This window comes from Trichomycterus rosablanca, chromosome 5 (genome assembly GCF_030014385.1).
Source record: "Trichomycterus rosablanca isolate fTriRos1 chromosome 5, fTriRos1.hap1, whole genome shotgun sequence".
Classification (NCBI taxonomy): domain Eukaryota; kingdom Metazoa; phylum Chordata; class Actinopteri; order Siluriformes; family Trichomycteridae; genus Trichomycterus; species Trichomycterus rosablanca.
In genome coordinates, this window is record NC_085992.1 from 49,584,003 (window position 1) to 49,601,713 (window position 17,711).

A 17,711-nucleotide genomic window follows, 5' to 3' on the forward strand; every position below is an offset into this window, starting at 1 on the left:
GAGCTCCACTGGTGACATCTCGTATAAATAAAAATAATGCATAGCCACGCCATATTAACACATAGGAACAAGATCCTAATGCGTGGCTATGACTTAGTAAGGTGTGGCAGCATGATCCATATTTTGGCCAAAGCTAACATAAAGCAACATTCATTCATTTATTGTCTGTTTTACTATTAGCTTTATCCTATTCAGGGTCATGGTGGGTCTGATTCACTGGGCAAAAGGCAGGAAACACCCCGGACAGGTCACCAGTCCACCATAGTGCAAACACACACATTCACACACACACACCTTTAGTATCTCACTAAACCGGAGGAAACACACACAGACACGGGGAGAACATGCAAACTCAACACAGGACCCAGACCGCTCCACCTGGGATTCGAACCCAGGCACTTCTTGCTGTGTGGCTACAGTGCTACCCACCAAGCCACCGTGCCGCCCACATAAAGCGACAGAATCATATATTTGCTCTGGGTGGATTCATGTACATGTCTGTACAAGAAAGCTAAGCTCGGCTTTATACACTGCCTGGCCAAAAGACAGGTCACCACCTGGATTTAACTAAGCAAATAGGTAAGAGCCTCCCATTGGATAATTACTGCATGGGTGATTATGTTTCAGCTGGCAACAAGTTATTTAACCCTAACTGATGCAGTGAGTAGCTTCTCATTTGCTATACAACCATGTGGAAAGACACGTCCTGTGGTCGTGGAAAAGATGTTCATCTGTTTCAGAAGGATCAAATTATTGGCATCAAGCAGAGAAAACATCTAAGGAGAAGCTGAAACTACTAAAATCAGGTTAAGAACTGTCCAACACATTATTAAAAAGTGGAAGGACAGTGGGGGGGAAACATCATCTTCCAGGAAGGAATGTGGTCGGAAAAAAATCTTAAATGATTGTGATCGGCGATCACTTAAACGTTTGGTGAAATCAAATGGTAGAAAAACTTCAGTAGAACTCAGGGATGTTTAATAGTGACAGTAAGAGCATTTCCACACGCACAATGTGAAGGGAACTCAAGGGATTGGGACTAAACAGCTGTGTAGCCTTAAGAAAACCACTCGTCAGTGAGGCTAACCGGCAAAAACGGCTTCAATTTGCTAGGGAGCATAAAGATTGGACTCTGGAGCAATGGAAGAAGGTCATGTGGTCTGATGAGTCCAGATTTACCCTGTTCCAGAGTGATGGGCGCATCAGGGTAAGAAGAGAGGCGGCTGAAGTGATGCACCCATCATGCCTAGTGCCTACCGTACAAGCCTGTGGGGGCAGTGCTATGATCTGGGGTCGCTGCAGTCGGTCAGGGTCTAGGTTCAGCAACATTATGTGCCCAAAGAATGAGGTCAGCTGACTACCTGAATGTACTGAACCACCAGGTTATTCCATCAATGGATTCTTCCCTGATGGCACGGGCATATTCCAAGATGACAATGCCAGGATTCATCGGGCTCAAATTGTGAAAGAGTGGTTTATTTTTATTTCTAAAAGATGTCACCACCGGGGCTCCGTAACGCTCCATACTGACTTGTTGCTGTGTATATTAACCTGTGTGCTCAGAGAGGATGAATGAAATATGAATGAAGTGTGAAACAGTAAATGTAAACGTAATATAAATGACACGGTACGGACGGTGTCGCTTTCCTCAGGTCCTGCACGAGCCGCTGATCGACGAGGACCCGGTGTTCATCAGTACCTGCACCGAGAGGGAGCTGCGCAAGAGGAAGAAGAGGAAGTTCGGCCTGTGGGTGAGACAGTGCAGCACCACCGGCTTCATCTGTCAGGTACAGAAGATCACACCACGAGCGCCGTGACACGCTGTTCACTCCCGCTGATACACGCGCGGTCGCGAGGAAGTCCTTCACCGCCTGACATTAGACTGGATTAAAGATTTTGAAGCCTCTCAGAATTACACCACAAGTAGAGGATCCTCGATTTACAACTATTAGATACTTATCAGAAATGCTCACTACTGTGTATCTCAAGATATGGGTGATGCAGTGGCCGCACAGCAGGGCTCCGGTGATCAGGGTTCAAATCTCGCCCTCGGTCGCTCGCTGTAATGGTACGCCCAAATCGTTCGCCGCCTCTGGACGTTTCTGAACTTGAGTTGACCATTGGTTGCCATGGTTTCACTGATGCCAAGCAAATGCCATAGCAGTGCAGTGTACCTTACTGGCTGGTATCAGATTCACAAGCGCTTTTCAATCGTGACCAAATACAATGCAATTGAGGGTTAAGGGCCTTGCTCAAGGGCCCAACAGTGTCAACTCGGTGGCGGTGGGGCTTGAACCAGCAACCTTCTGATTACTAGTCCAGTACCGTAACCAATGAGCTAACACAGCTTACGAATTAGACGTGTTCCCGCTAAAAATTAAATCCTGGAGGGAAACCGCTCATCTGTAAATTGAATCCATGTTGTAGTCCATCACTGTCTGTGTCGTCAACCTCACAAGAAAGCACCACCTCAGTTCTGGGTGCATAAAGGGGGACGTTTGACACCCCAACAGTGTCAAAGCAGGAACTATTATCTAGGAACCAAAAATGCACGTACCGCCCTGCTAATTGTTCAGTTTCTTATTGATAATCGCCACATCGCTTCACTCCTAAAGTGCATAAAGTTAAACTGCATTTAGCATCGCCAATGTTTATGTTGCCCCATCGCCAGAGATTGTCAGAGCTGATCTTTATGATCAGCTCAACTGAAGGCCCAAGTCCATTATACTGGCCAACAAATGTAGACAAGACTACAGATGTTTGAGCCACATCCACTGCAAACAGCTCTTACCCTGGTTTGCGTAGTGGTGGGTCCGGTTCCACCTTCCCGGGACAAGAGAGCGCCAATCTATCTAGGGCTTCGGCCATTCCCTCCCTCAGACTTAGCCTACATGTCAGTGTAGACGCCCGGCCAGCCGATAACAGCGCTGAGCTTCAAACCCACATCTTAGCAGTAGTGGGTCAGCATAACAGACTGTGTTTAAGTCAAGTCAAGTCAAATTTATTTATATAGCGCTTTTTACAGTAGACATTGTCTCAAAGCAACTTTACAGAAACCAGGACCGACAGACCAAAAACCCCTGTTGAGCAAACCGAGGAACCAGACAAAGAGGAACCAGACTCAGCAGGGACCCCCATCCTCCTCCTCGGGTGGCCTGAAAGATACTTCAAAAAAATAGGATTTACACAAATCATACAAACACAAAATTAATTTGAACTGAAAGTTATAACTAGCAAAAATAAATAAATAATAATAGGAGTTCTTCATTGTTTAGTCCAGTCTGTGATAGTCTGTAGTGAGCTCTTGACATTTTTGGTGCAAACACGCCAGGTTTCCATCACATCTAGTAGGAGCAGCATTATTGGCATAGCAGTCTCGAATTGCAGACTTTAACCTCGAGAGGGTGAACAGGTTCCCGTCAGAACCACCTCGGGGTAAAACAACGGAAGATGTTGTTACAATGTGAATCGTTAAGAATAAAATATCAGTTTTACAGAGAGTAGCTTTAGACTCCGGCACCCCGAATTATTACAGCATAACTAAAAGGGAGAGCGAGCAGGTAACAAAGTCATGAAGGCTTTCAGGACGTCAGCGCCCACCTCCCCCACCGTCATCAAACCTGAGTGATCGGACAAGAGAGGCAGAACGACAGCAACCCAACATCCCTGATCACCAGAAGTATCTATGACCTGGAACCAGGGCTGTGATAGCTCAGTGGTTAAGGTACTAGACTAGTAAACAGAAGGTTCCAGAGTGCAGCCGGTTCAAGCCCCGCCACCACCAAGTTGCCACTGTTGGGTCCCTGAGCAAGGCCCTTAACCCTTGTGTAAGTCGCTTTGGATAAAAGCGTCTGCTAAATGCTGAAAATGTCAAATGAAAATGTAGAACCCCCACGCTCTGCGCCTTTGTCTATATTCGGGGCGGGCAGCTCCGGTCCTAGGGGTCAGAAATCAGGTGCAGATAGAAGCCAACACTCAGCGCCAGCAAATCTGACAAACATGAGCGCACCAGACCGCCCAGACCCCCAGGACCGGAGCCTAATCAAAAAGCCTGAGTAAATAATTGTGTTTTCAATGTAGACTTAAACATGTCCGAATACTGAACAGACCAATTCTGTTTGTATCTTATTGGTCTTATTGTCTAACGTTAGTGCCTGACCTCACTAATGCTATTTCACATAAAAGGGGGACAAATTCCTATGGACAGACTCCTTAATCTGAAGGAATAGAGGCTGCTACCGTTTGTCAAAAAGTTTGAGTCTGAAGTTCCCTTCTAACAGAACGATTTCACCCCCTATGGTTCGGAATCTCAATTAAAATAGCTGAATTTCCTCTGTAGTCCATTTCACAAGGAATTACTGGGGTGATTGAAATGCACCTCTGGGATTTTAATCCTTATAAAGTCATTAGAAGCAGCTGATCCACTGATCTGCACTAGTCTGCAGTCTCACTATAGTTCCCATCTTATTTAACCAAACTGTAAAAAGACCTTTTGTGTTTTTTTGGGTTTGACATTAAGAGCACTGTTTTATATGAACGACTCCTCGATTTTAAACACGCTTTGAAACTAGTTTAGCGGCTGAACGCTGACGTTTCAGGTTCGGTCTCTCTGTGCAGATCTACGTCCATCTGAAGGAGGGACCCGGTCCTGATGGACTCGACACCCTGAAGAAACCGCAGCTGCACAGCATGGTGGCCCGGCAGCTCTGTCAGAACCTGGCGGGACGTAACACCGTCGTCTTCACCGGGCCCAGCATCACCAGCCTCAGTCTGTTCCAGGAGTTTGAGAATCAGAGTGAGCATGGCAACCTTTATACACTCACGCTCTATAACAGTGTACTTTATTAAGGTAGTTTATTTATTAAGATTTGAAGGTCATGTTTTACACTTTGGTTACATTCATGACAGGAACGGTAGTTACTGGTTACACAAGGTTCATCAGTTCTAGTTTAATATCAAACAGTCATGGACAATTTTGTATCTCCTGGAGGAAGCCCACACAGACACGAGGAGAACATGCAAACTCCACACAGAAAGGACCCGGACCTGGGGATCGAACTCAGAACCCAAAACATTCCTGCAAAATCAACAACTGTTGGGGACGGATCATAACATAATACAAATATACACCGATCAGCCATAACATTAAAACCACCTCCTTGTTTCTACACTCACTGTCCATTTTATCAGCTCCACTTACCATATAGAAGCACTTTGTAGTTCTACAATTACTGACTGTAGTCCATCTGTTTCTCTACACGTTTTTCAATGGTCAGGACCCCCACAGGTATTATTTGGGTGGTGGATCATTCTCAGCACTGCAGTGACACTGACATGGTGGTGGTGTGTTAGTGTGTGTTGTGCTGGTATGAGTGGATCAGACAGCAGCGCTGCTGGAGTTTTTAAACACCTCACTGTCACTGCTGGACTGAGAATAGTCCACCAGCCAAAAATATCCAGCCAACAGCGCCCCGTGGGCAGCGTCGTGTGACCACTGATGAAGGTCTAGAAGATGACCGACTCAAACAGCAGCAATAGATGAGCGATCGTCTCTGACTTTACATCTACAAGGTGGACCGACTAGGTAGGAGTGTCTAATAGAGTGGACAGTGAGTGGACACGGTATTTAACAACTCCAGCAGGGCTGCTGTGTCAGATCCAGTCATACCAGCACAACACACACTAACACACCACCACCATGTCAGTGTCACTGCAGTGCTGAGAATGATCCAACACCTAAATAACACCTGCTCTGTGGTGGTCCTGTGGAGAAACAGATGGACTACAGTCAGTAATTGTAGAACTACAAAGTGCTTCTATATGGTAAGTGGAGCTAATAAGATGGACAGTGAGTGTAGAAACAAGGAGGTGGTTTTAATGTTATGGCTGATCGGTGTATATTCTATGGCTTCACCCCCAAAATATACGACTGCAACTAATTGACAAAATTGTATAAAAGTCTCGATTGATTCATCTGTAACAGTTTAAAATAAAATTGATGCATTTAAACATGACCTTCGCCCAGTGAATCAGACTCACCACGAGCTTACGGACAATGAATGAATGAATGAACTACAGACGTGGTGAGAAGAAATCTGGTTAAGAAACACTAATATTTTTAGGGTAAAAGGTTCCTCGTACTGGGATTTAGGTGTTCATAATAAACGTGTGTAATTATTCACACTGAAACACTATTACAGTCGTACCCGCGGCCATTATCAGCACGTTCTGCTCTGTTTTTTTTGCTCGGTGGATTTTCTTAAACCCCCTGCTGTTTTTAATTAGCACTTCATTATCAGGAGATTCGGGCGAATTATAAAATGAGAGCTCGCTCTGCGTCTGATGATGCTTTTCCAGCTGAAGAGTGTTATTATACTGTATAATACTTTTATATCATATATACAGTATAATGCACCAATAATAATGTATACAGTTATATAGGGCTGTTGTAGCCTAGTGGTTAAGATGCTGGACTGGTAATCGAAAAGCCACTGGTTCAAGCCTCACCACTGCCAGGTTGCCACTGTTGGGCCCTTGAGCAAGGCCCTTAACCCTCAGTTGCTTGGACAATATACTGTCACAGTACTGTAAGTTGCTTTGATTAAAAAGCCAAAAATGTAAATATATAAATAATATAAATGTAACAGGTTCAGCACAGTGGCTCAGTGGGTAGCACAGTCACCTCACAGCAGGAAAGGTCCTGGGTTTGATTCCCAGCAGTCCACTTTCCTGTTCCAGCATAACTGTACCTTTGTGCACAAAGTGAGATCCATAAAGACCCAGTGTAAAGCATCACCTGACCTGTACAGAGCCCCAACCCTTAACACCCAAAACCATCATCAACCGGTACAGCCACTGTAGCAAACGTAGCTAAAATCTGGAAAAATATCAGGTAAGTATTTGCTCTGCTCTGCTACCAACAGGCCGGGCGCCTATACAGACAACGATCGGCTCGTTAGAGGGTGGGGTCGGATGCCGGAGGGGATTCCTCATAACTGCTGCAATTACGACCTCTGCTGGCTGGTCGATGGCGCTGCACAGAGACGGGGGATAATGGGGATCGGTGCGTGACTCTCCGTGCACGATACGGATCTCCGTATGAACCCGGGACGTGTGATAGTCACGACTCTCCTCGATCAGGAGTGGAAGAAGTGGAAGTGCAGCAGTACGTGGGACGTGAAATGCGATCGGGTAATTGGATACGACTAAACTGAGAGTAGAATTGGGGCAAAATGCATTAGAAAGGGAAATCTGGTGGGGGCCACCAGCACTGTAGAATTAAAGAGAAAATGAATGTAGTGTAAGTCGTTCTGTTTCTGTGTGTGTAGATATTTACTGCTGTGGGCTTCTCAGCCTGAGGAAAAGCGACTGCACCGGTCTGCCAGCGTCCATGCTGCGTAACTCCGAGGGACCTCAGCAGCGCGGTCAGTCCCACACCAAGATGAAGGGCAACATGTCGCTCATCAGCTGGTACAACAAGGGCAACTTCCGCTTCCTCACCAACGCCTACTCGCCTCTCAAACAAGGTACGTCTGGAACACACAGTCGTAAACAAGGTCCATCAGATTTATATAGACATCAAAGGGTAGCTGTAGGTCATGTTCTACCTCTGCAATCACATTAGGTGCTCAAAGTGGTCACCATTAACGTCCAGACACTTCTGATTCAATTTCTGCCCTTAATATGGTACAGTACGTCCTTTAGTGCAGTGGATCCCAACCAGGGAGCAACAGCCCACTAGGGGGTCTCAGTGAACCTGCATTTGATTAAGAAAGAGTAAAACAATCAATAGGCTATTTTATCAGCTCCACTTACCATATAGAAGCACTTTGTAGTTATACAATTACTGACTGTAGTCCATCTGTTTCTCTGCATGCTTTGTTAGCCCCCTTTCACCCTGTTCTTCAATTGTCAGGACCCCCACAGGACCACCACAGAGCAGGTGTTATTTAGGTGGTGGATCATTCTCAGCACTGCCGTGACACTGACATGGTGGTGGTGTGCACTGATGGTCAGTAACGCGTTACTCTAATCTGACCACATTTTTCAGTAACGAGTAATCTAACGCGTTACTATTTCCAATACAGTAATCAGATTAAAGTTACTTATCCAAGTTACTGTGTGTTACTATTTTTGTCATTTTCCTTAGTAAAAAGATATATTTTTGCTTTCTTCTCGTCTCTCCTATGCGACAATTAAGTCACGGGCTGTGTCCGGAATCGCATACTTACAGAGTACGTACTAGATTGGAGGAAGTGTGCACTACTCGGCCGGTAAAAAAGTACATCTTACCAACGTCAAGTGATGACGTGGGGACGTGATGACGTAATATCACCATAGTTACAGACTCATTACAAACCCCACTCGCCAAAATTTTGGATATTTATCGTCTTTTTGTTATTTATTTGTCTTTAAAAAATTTTATTTTATTTATCTTACTTACACTTGTGAACAGAGGACTCCGTTTTCCGCGTCTTTCTTGTTTCTTATTCCGCTTCAATCGCCTACGCAGCTCCAGTTGCATTATGGGATACATTAGCGGACCGCATTATATAACTAATAAAGTAACTTGTAATCTAACTTAGTTACTTTTAAAATCAAGTAATCCATAAAGTAACTAAGTTACTTTTTAAAGGAGCAATCAGTAATCAGATTACTTTTTCAAGGTAACTATGCCATCACTGGTGGTGTGTTAGTGTGTGTTGTGCTGGTATGAGTGGATCAGACACAGCAGCGCTGCTGGAGTTTTTAAATACCGTGTCCACTCACTGTCCACTCTATTAGACACTCCTACTTAGTCGGTCCACCTTGTAGATGTAAAGTCAGAGACGATCGCTCATCTATTGCTGCTGTTTGAGTCGGTCATCTTCTAGACCTTCATCAGTGGTCACAGGACGCTGCCCACGGGGTACTGTTGGCTGGATATTTTTAGTTGGTGGACTATTCTCAGTCCAGCAGTGACAGTGAGGTGTTTAAAAACTCCAGCAGCGCTGCTGTGTCTGATCCACTCATACCAGCACAACACACACTAACACACCACCACCATGTCAGTGTCACTGCAGTGCTGAGAATCATCCACCACGTAAATAATACCTGCTCTGTGGTGGTCCTGACCTTTGAAGAACAGCATGTAAGATTGACTACAGTCAGTAATTGTAGAACTACAAAGTGCTTCTATATGGTAAGTGAGGTAACCCACATGGACACAGGGAGAACATGCTAACTCCACACAGAAAGGGCCTTGGCAAAGTAAGGTGTCCACTTACTTTGAGATATAAAATGGATCTAGAATTTGCCGTTTGCATGTTGTGATGCAGCAGGTCCTGATTTAGCATCTCATGAGGGTCTCTGGAGGGTTTGATGCTGGTAAACGTGAATCCCGCTGATGTTGATGGACAATGACGTTCAGAGCTCCAGCGCCGTCTGTTCCCTGCCAAGTTTTTCATTTCTTATTATTATTTTAATTTGATGACTTGATTGTTTCTGACAGCAGTTCAGTGTGACTGCAGGTTTTTTTTTTGAAGCACCGGCGCATTCTGTATTCCATTCATCTGCACTCGTGCGTGATCGACAGGAGGAAATTATCGTTTCTGTTCTCCACGGCCAGATGTTTGCATCATTTCAATTATTTTATTATTAACCCGGTTCACCTGGAACTTTCCTGAACCAAGCGCCCCCACCCCCTGCATCCAAAATACTTTTACTGTGTAGTAATATCATAGGTATCATAGGAGTTACACCACATCACCAAAAGTATTTGGACACCTGACCATGAGCTTGTTGTGATCTTTTTAGCTACGACAACAGCTGCTCCTCTGAGAAGGCTTCTCACAAGACTTTGAAATAGGCCTGTAAGAATTTGTGCCCATTCAGTCAAAAGATGACAGCATTTGTATGGCTGCACTGATGCTCAGTTGATGTTCCGGTTCATTCCAGAGCTGTTGAGTGGGGCTGAGGTCACAGCAAGAAGGTCCAGGGTTCGATTCCCATGGGAGAGGTTTGGGTCCTTTCTGTGTGGAGTTTGGGTTTCCTCCGAGTGCTCCTGTTTCCTCCCACAGACACACAAGTGCTTTGGACTCACCTCTGATGTTGTGTAGGCCACGCTGACGGCTCTGCTCCTGTGCTTTAGGTGTGATCATTAAGAGGAAGAGCGGTGAGATCCAGTGTCCTCTGGCCGTGGAAGCTTTCGCCGCGCATCTCAGCTACATCTGCAAATACGACGACAAGTACAGCAAGTGAGTACGATTCGTTACCCGTCCGCTCTACACCACGAACACCTGATTAGCTCCGTTCACTCCCTCAGTAATCTGCGTTTGCTAATTCAACCAGTAAACGCCGAGCTCGCGGTTTATCCAGCATGATTTACGCATGAATAATGCAAATTGTAACAAATACTAAATTAAAAGACGAATTAATTCACTCACAAGCTACACTGTATGGCCAAAAGTATCTGGACACCTGACCATGCGCTTGTTGGATGTCCCATTTAACAGAGTGACCTCTATGTCAGGGTTTTTAAAACACAAAACGAAATATACTTAATTAATAAAAATGGTGGCAATCTGGTCTCACTGTGGTTTACAAGATGTGATGTAAAGCCTCCAAACAGCCGCTCTTCTGAAAAGGCTTCTCATATACACCGATCAGCCATAACTGTCTATTTTATCAGCTCCACTTACCATATAGAAGCACTTTGTAGTTTTACAATTACTGACTGTAGTCCATCTGTTTCTCCACAGGACCACCACAGAGCAGGTATTATTTAGGTGGTGGATCATTCTCAGCACTGCAGTGACACTGACATGGTGGTGGTGTGTTAGTGTGTGTTGTGCTGGTATGAGTGGATCAGACACAGCAGTGCTGCTGGAGTTTTTAAACACCGTGTCCACTCACTGTCCACTCTATTAGACCCTTCCACCTAGTTGGTCCACCTTGTAGATGTAAAGTCAGAGACGATCGCTCATCTATTGCTGCTGTTTGAGTCGGTCATCTTCTAGACCTTCATCAGTGGTCACAGGACGCTGCCCACGGGGCGCTGTTGGCTGGATGTGTTTGGTTGGTGGACTATTCTCAGTCCAGCAGTGACAGTGAGGTGTTTAAAAACTCCAGCAGGGCTGCTGTGTCTGATCCACTCATACCAGCACAACACACACTAACACACCACCACCATGTCAGTGTCACTGCAGTGCTGAGAATGATCCACCACCCAAATAATACCTGCTCTGTGGTGGTCCTGTGGGGGTCCTGACCATTGAAGAACAGGGTGAAAGGAGCTAACAAAGCATGTAGAGAAACAGATGGACTACAGTCAGTAGTTGTAGAACTACAAAGTGCTTCTATATGATAAGTGGAGCTGATAACATGGACAGTGAGTGTAGAAACAAGGAGGTGGTTTTAATGTTATGGCTGATCGGTGTATGAAACGTTAATGTTCCGGTTCATCCCAGAGCTGTTGAGTAGTGCTGAGGTCAGGACTAGCAGACGCTTTTTTCCACTTTATACAATCTAAGCGTTTGAGGGTTAAGGGCCTTGCTCAAGGGCCCAACAGTGGCAACCTGGCAGTGGTGGGGTTTTGAAATAGAGGCCTTCTGCTTACTAGTCCAGTACCTTAACCACTAAGCTTCATACACTAAAATAACCCACAGTATTAATAATAACTGTCCATCTTGGCCTGCAGGTACTTCATTTTCCACAAACCCAATAAGACGTGGCAGCAGATATTCTGGCTCACCATCAGCGTCGCCATTAACAACGCCTACATCCTGTACAAGATGTCCGACGCCTACCACGTCAAGCGCTACAGCCGGGCCCAGTTCGGAGAGAGACTGGTCAAGGAGCTGCTGGACCTGGACACCTGCTCACCCACCCAGTGAAGTGACCATATGCTGTCGACTCTTAACACCCCCCCCCCCCACACACACACACACACAAACACACACACACACACACAATAACCACATCTCACCACCTTCAACCTGTGACGAATCAAACCCGTGCCAAGTCTGGACGTAACGTCAATCACACAACGTCCTTAACCGCAGGACCCTGTAAATAACCGTCCGACTGTCCGCGCGTCCGTCTGCTGCATGATGAGTGTGCTCGCGTGAAATGATTAGATTTTTATTTCTGAACGGTGTGTGTAGTGTTTGTGCAGATCTGTGCTTCAGTGTTTGATGAATTAGCTTCGTACGTCCGCGGCGCATCAGGAATATCGTACCGTAAACAAGATCAGAAAAAAATGGACGTCTGTATCTTTTGGCCAAAACTCTGGCAAATGTTGATCAACTTTCATGATTCTTTCACTGTTGGACACAATAACGAGGTTTGTTTGTTTGTTTATTAGGATTTTAACGTCATGTTTTACACTTTTGGTTACATTCATGACAGGAACGGTAGTTACTCATTACACAAGATTCATCAGTTCACAAGTTTTATATCAAACACAGTCATGGACAATTTAGTGTCTCCAATTAACCTGACTGCATGTCTTTGGACTGTGGGAGGAAACCGGAGCACCCGGAGTAAACCCACGCAGGCACAGGGAGAACATGCAAACTCCACACAGAAAGGACCCAGACCGCCCCACCTGGGGATCGAACCCAGGACCTTTTTGCTGTGAGGCGACAGTGCTACCCACTTAGCCACCATGCCGCCCCAATAACGAGGTCTTTTTTAGTTATTTAATACACTTGTGTTTGCGATTAGAGGCGTATTCACATGAGAGCGGTGCGGTAAAACGTCATCAAAGTGCGAATCTGAGCTGAATCTGCATTAGTGTGGAATAAGTGTCAGATCCAGGGTTACAGCTCCACATGTATCTGTGTTTATCTGGATTCTCCTCCCTGTTTCACTTTTAAACTTTTGTTACAGCTTGAGCTTCTGAGAAATGGTGAGAATCAAAATCAGCTTCTCCCAGAGTCTAAAACACTTCTGGTTCAGAATAAAGCTTAACGTGGTTTAATGTAGTAAAAGAAGGAGACAGGAGCACTAAACTTCTCTTCATTATTACTGCTCATAAGTTCCTCCACTAATCACATTCCTCACTCGCTGTTTTACTACAATAAGTCACGTTAAGTTTTGCTTGTATGGCCCGTGTCGCTTTTACAGTGTCATATCAAACAGTTCGTCTCATTGGAGGAGCTTTGAAAAGGTCAGCAAACCACAAACTGGGTCAAAGTTCAATCAGGTGAACCCAATCGGGCAAAAGTGTGCGGTGCTTGACGCTCAGAGAAGGCCAGCGGTGAGCTAAACGGCACCACCTCACTTCATAGGAAGATTTCTCATGATTCTCTGTGTGTGATACGGATCTCCATATGAACCCGTATCGTTTTGGGGAAATAAAGCGGCCACCTGCCGCACACGTGTTAGAGGGGGCGTGTGTTAGTCACGAAATGTGATCGGGTGATTGGATATGACTAAATTGGGAGGAGAAATGGGAAAAATAAAATAATATATAAATAAGAGGTTATAAACTGTATGTGAAAAATTGCTGAACTTCTAGAGATAAACTGTAAAATAGGAGGAAATGATCTGGAATTTAAAAAATGAATCAGCGTTTGCCAAAGTTATGGACAAAGGTACAGACGTCCCTTTTTGATTCACAGTGTAGAGTGATTTTTTTATTTTTAAGAGAGAAAACTCGGTTTTCCCAGCTGTCATTTCCTGTCTCATGTTCATTCCCGATCAGCCATAACATTAAAACCACCTCCTTGTTTCTACACTCACTGTCCATTTGATCAGCTCCACTTACCATATAGAAGCACTTTGTAGTTCTACAACTACTGACTGTAGTCCATCTGTTTCTCTACATACTTTGTTAGCCCCCTTTCACCCTGTTCTTCGATGGTCAGGACCCCCACAGGACCACCACAGAGCAGGTATTATTTAGGTGGTGGATCATTCTCAGCACTGCAGTGACACTGACATGGTGGTGGTGTGTTAGTGTGTGTTGTGCTGGTATGAGTGGATCAGACACAGCAGCGCTGCTGGAGTTTTTAAACACCTCACTGTCACTGCTGGACTGAGAATAGTCCACCAACCAAAAATATCCAGCCAACAGCGCAATAGATGAGCGATCGTCTCTGACTTTACATTTACAAGGTGGACCAACTAATTAGGAGAGTCTAATAGAGTGGTCAGTGAGTGGACACGGTATTTAAAAACTCCAGCAGCGCTGCTGTGTCTGATCCACTCATACCAGCACAACACACACTAACACACCACCACCATGTTAGTGTCACTGCAGTGCTGAGAATGATCCACCACCTAAATAATACCTGCTCAGTGGGGGTCCTGTGGGGGTCCTGACCATCGAAGAACAGGGTGAAAGGAGCTAACAAAACATGCAGAGAAACAGATGGACTACAGTCAGTGATTGTAGAACTACAAAGTGCTTCTATATGGTAAGTGGAGCTGATCAAATGGACAGTGAGTGTAGAAACAAGGAGGTGGTTTTAATGTTATGGCTAATCAGTGTATATTGAAGTAACACATCTGAGGTCACGCCCGTATCTGAGGCGTAAATATGCACTTTCCCCTTTTCATATTTGCACTTTGAGGGAAATACTGTTCATTCATTCATTTATTTATTACCCGTCCTCTTTATCCTGGTCAGAATAACTCTGGGTCTGATCTGTTGGGTGAAAAATAGGAAACACCCTGGACAGGTCACCATTTCATCACGTCTTTGGACTCTTGGGAAAACCCTCAAGAACATGCAAACTTCACACAGAAAGGAAAGGAATCAAACCCAGGTCACTGTGCCAGGTCACTGTGCCGTCCAGATAGATGCGTCACCAATCTCACCACTTTCACCGACTAGAATAGAGGAATAAAGGCGTGTGAATGAGAGCGGTGCAGAATTGAATATATTTTCCTGTGTTCTGTGTGTTAGATGTAGATCTGATGTGTTCGGTTCACATTGACTTCACTGCCTTGTTTTCGGGGTCCCACAGACCCCAGTGTTGTGTGAGTAAAATTAAAGTGAGTTCAGAATTAACCAGTTTAATGAAGCAAATAAATAAAAATACTAACACCATGTGACAATCTGTTGGCTTTAATCATGTGTTCTAGCTGTGGGGTCTCTCAATGCTTTTCCACCAAAAGAACTCTGGTTCTGGTTCTTGAACCGGCTCTGTTCAGGTTTCTTCGAACCTTGTGCTTTGTGTTTTGAGAACCGACCCGCGTTTCCACCAGTTTTTGGGAACCGAGCCTGTGTCATCAACGGTGGGCGTTACACAGCGAGAGTAAAGAGTAACATGATGGTGGAGCGTGTAGATTATCTGTGGGGATTTGTGCTGTTGTTACAGATGTTCGTTTTTATGTAAAAAGCATCGATCAGCTATCGGTTGTTTTCTTCACGTGCACGTCTTTGGACTGTGGGAGGAAACCGGAGCTCCCGGAGGAAACCCGCACAGACACGGGGAGAACATGCAAACTCCACACAGAAAGGACCGCCCCACCAGGGGACCGAACCCAGGACCTTCTTGCTGTGATGCGACAGTGCTACCCACCGAGCCACCCGGACAATTATAGTGTATAGCGTATAGTATTGGGACACCCCTCTGATTTCTGGTTATTAAATCATGTTTTAGTCACACCAGGAAATGGTGTGATTTTTTATTTAAACAGTTTAGGGAAGGACCTTTCCTGTTCCAGCAATGTTCATACACTATATAGACAAAAGTATTGGGACACCCTTTCTATTTTATAATTTGTGCATTTCAGGCACAACAGTTGCTAACAGGTGTAATAAATCACTTATATAAAGGAGATTAGATGCTTCTAACTTTGCAGCAAGTTTAGGGAAGGGCCTCCAGCATGATTGTGCACCTGTGCACAAAGCAAAGCTATATAAAGACATGAATGCTTCAGTTCATATATTGATATTCAGCTTTACAGGGCAAGCAAGTGAAAATCACACTGACCTTATTCTGATTATTTGTACTGAATGATAAGTGTAAACCCATACACCGATTAGCCATAACATTAAAACCACCTCCTTATTTCTACACTCACTGTCCATTTTATCAGCTCCACTTACCATATAGAAGCACTTTGTAGTTCTACAATTACTGACTGTAGTCCATTTGTTTCTCTATATACTTTTTTTTAACCTGCTTTCACCCTGTTCTTCAATGGTCAGGACCCCCACAGGACCACCACAGAGCAGGTATTATTTAGGTGGTGGATGATTCTCAGCACTGCAGTGACACTGACATGGTGGTGGTGTGTTAGTGTGTGTTGTGCTGGTATGAGTGGATCAGACACAGCAGCGCTGCTGGAGTTTTTAAATACCGTGTCCACTCACTGTCCACTCTATTAGACACTCCTACCTAGTCGGTCCACCTTGTAGATGTAAAGTCAGAGACGATCGCTCATCTATTGCTGCTGTTTGAGTCGGTCATCTTCTAGACCTTCATCAGTGGTCACAGGACGCTGCCCACGGGGTGCTGTTGGCTGCATATTTTTGGTTGGTGGACTATTCTCAGTCCAGCAGTGACAGTGAGGTGTTTAAAAACTCCAGCAGCGCTGCTGTGTCCGATCCACTCATACCAGCACAACACACACTAAAACACCACCACCATGTCAGTGTCACTGTAGTGCTGAGAATGATCCACCACCTAAATAATACCTGCTCTGTGGTGGTCCTGACCATTGAAGAACAGCATGAAAGGGGGCTAACAAAGCATGCAGAGAAACAGATGGACTACAGTCAGTAATTGTAGAACTACAAAGTGCTTCTATATGGTAAGTGGAGCTGATAAAATGGACAGTGAGTGTAGAAACAAGGAGGTGGTTTTAATGTTATGGCTGATCGGTGTATTTAGACTTAATTATTTTCATGGGGGGAAAGTAGGTTGATCCAAAAATGCTGGCAGTCAAATATGTGGCACATTTTTATGTTTGAATATTTTACCTCAGCCAGCAAGTTCCAAAATCGTCCAGCAGAGGCGCTTGACTTCATATGAATGTCAGTTTCTTCCACATATGAATGAAACGGCGTCTCTGCAGCGTTCTCCCCCCGAATCAAACTGTTTTTGGTTTCTTTGTGCTTGGTTGTGCCCTCATCTTCACAAACAGTGCAGGTTACAAAAGGAAAAATGCAAAAATGGTGCAAACTGGCTACTGATGAATGAAAACTTTCTACATTTGCGGTGCTTTAGACAGGCTGAGGCGCAGCTATGGGAATAAACAGCAAATTAAAGAAGCAGTGGCCATATTTCATGTCAATTACATTGACCTGCTTGAATGAGGCACGATCTACCAGCTTGATCGTAGCTGGTAGATCACGATCGATGTATTGGGGACCCCTGACTTCGCTGAAAAGATCACACAGGGGTCGCTTTTGAAATGGGATATCCAACAAGCTGTTAGGTGTTCATATACTTCTGGCCATATAGTGTAGGACCATGTCCTTTCAACCGCACTTCAGGTTTCTAGACTCCGGTGTGTATATAAAATAAAGGATATTTTAATAAAGGAAAACTATAAAAAAGTGCCATTTTATATACAAGACATCACCTCAAAGTTATTCAGACGTCCAACACAGTTGATTATTTATCATTTTTTTATTTAATTCAATTCATTTCTTGATGAATCGTCTCCAGATCTATAAAACAACGACCCCATATAAGCGCTGTACAGTCGACCGAATCACTAGTAACTGTAGGTGTTTGTCTGTACATGCATGGACATACGGACAGTATATA

At 44.7% G+C, this 17,711-nt stretch overlaps 1 protein-coding gene across 1 annotated transcript in view; it reads left to right on the plus strand.

Moving 5' to 3' along the window:
- Positions 1–13,733, plus strand: part of pgbd5 (piggyBac transposable element derived 5) — a 30,222-nt gene extending 16,489 nt beyond the window's left edge. The window contains exons 3-7 of the mRNA XM_062995324.1: positions 1,653–1,787; positions 4,618–4,795; positions 7,329–7,526; positions 10,130–10,235; positions 11,678–13,733. Coding sequence (XP_062851394.1) covers positions 1,653–1,787; positions 4,618–4,795; positions 7,329–7,526; positions 10,130–10,235; positions 11,678–11,873 — 813 coding nt within the window. The 3' untranslated portion in view covers positions 11,874–13,733. The remainder of the gene's footprint in view (positions 1–1,652; positions 1,788–4,617; positions 4,796–7,328; positions 7,527–10,129; positions 10,236–11,677) is intronic.
- The last annotated feature ends 3,978 nt before the right edge of the window (positions 13,734–17,711 follow it).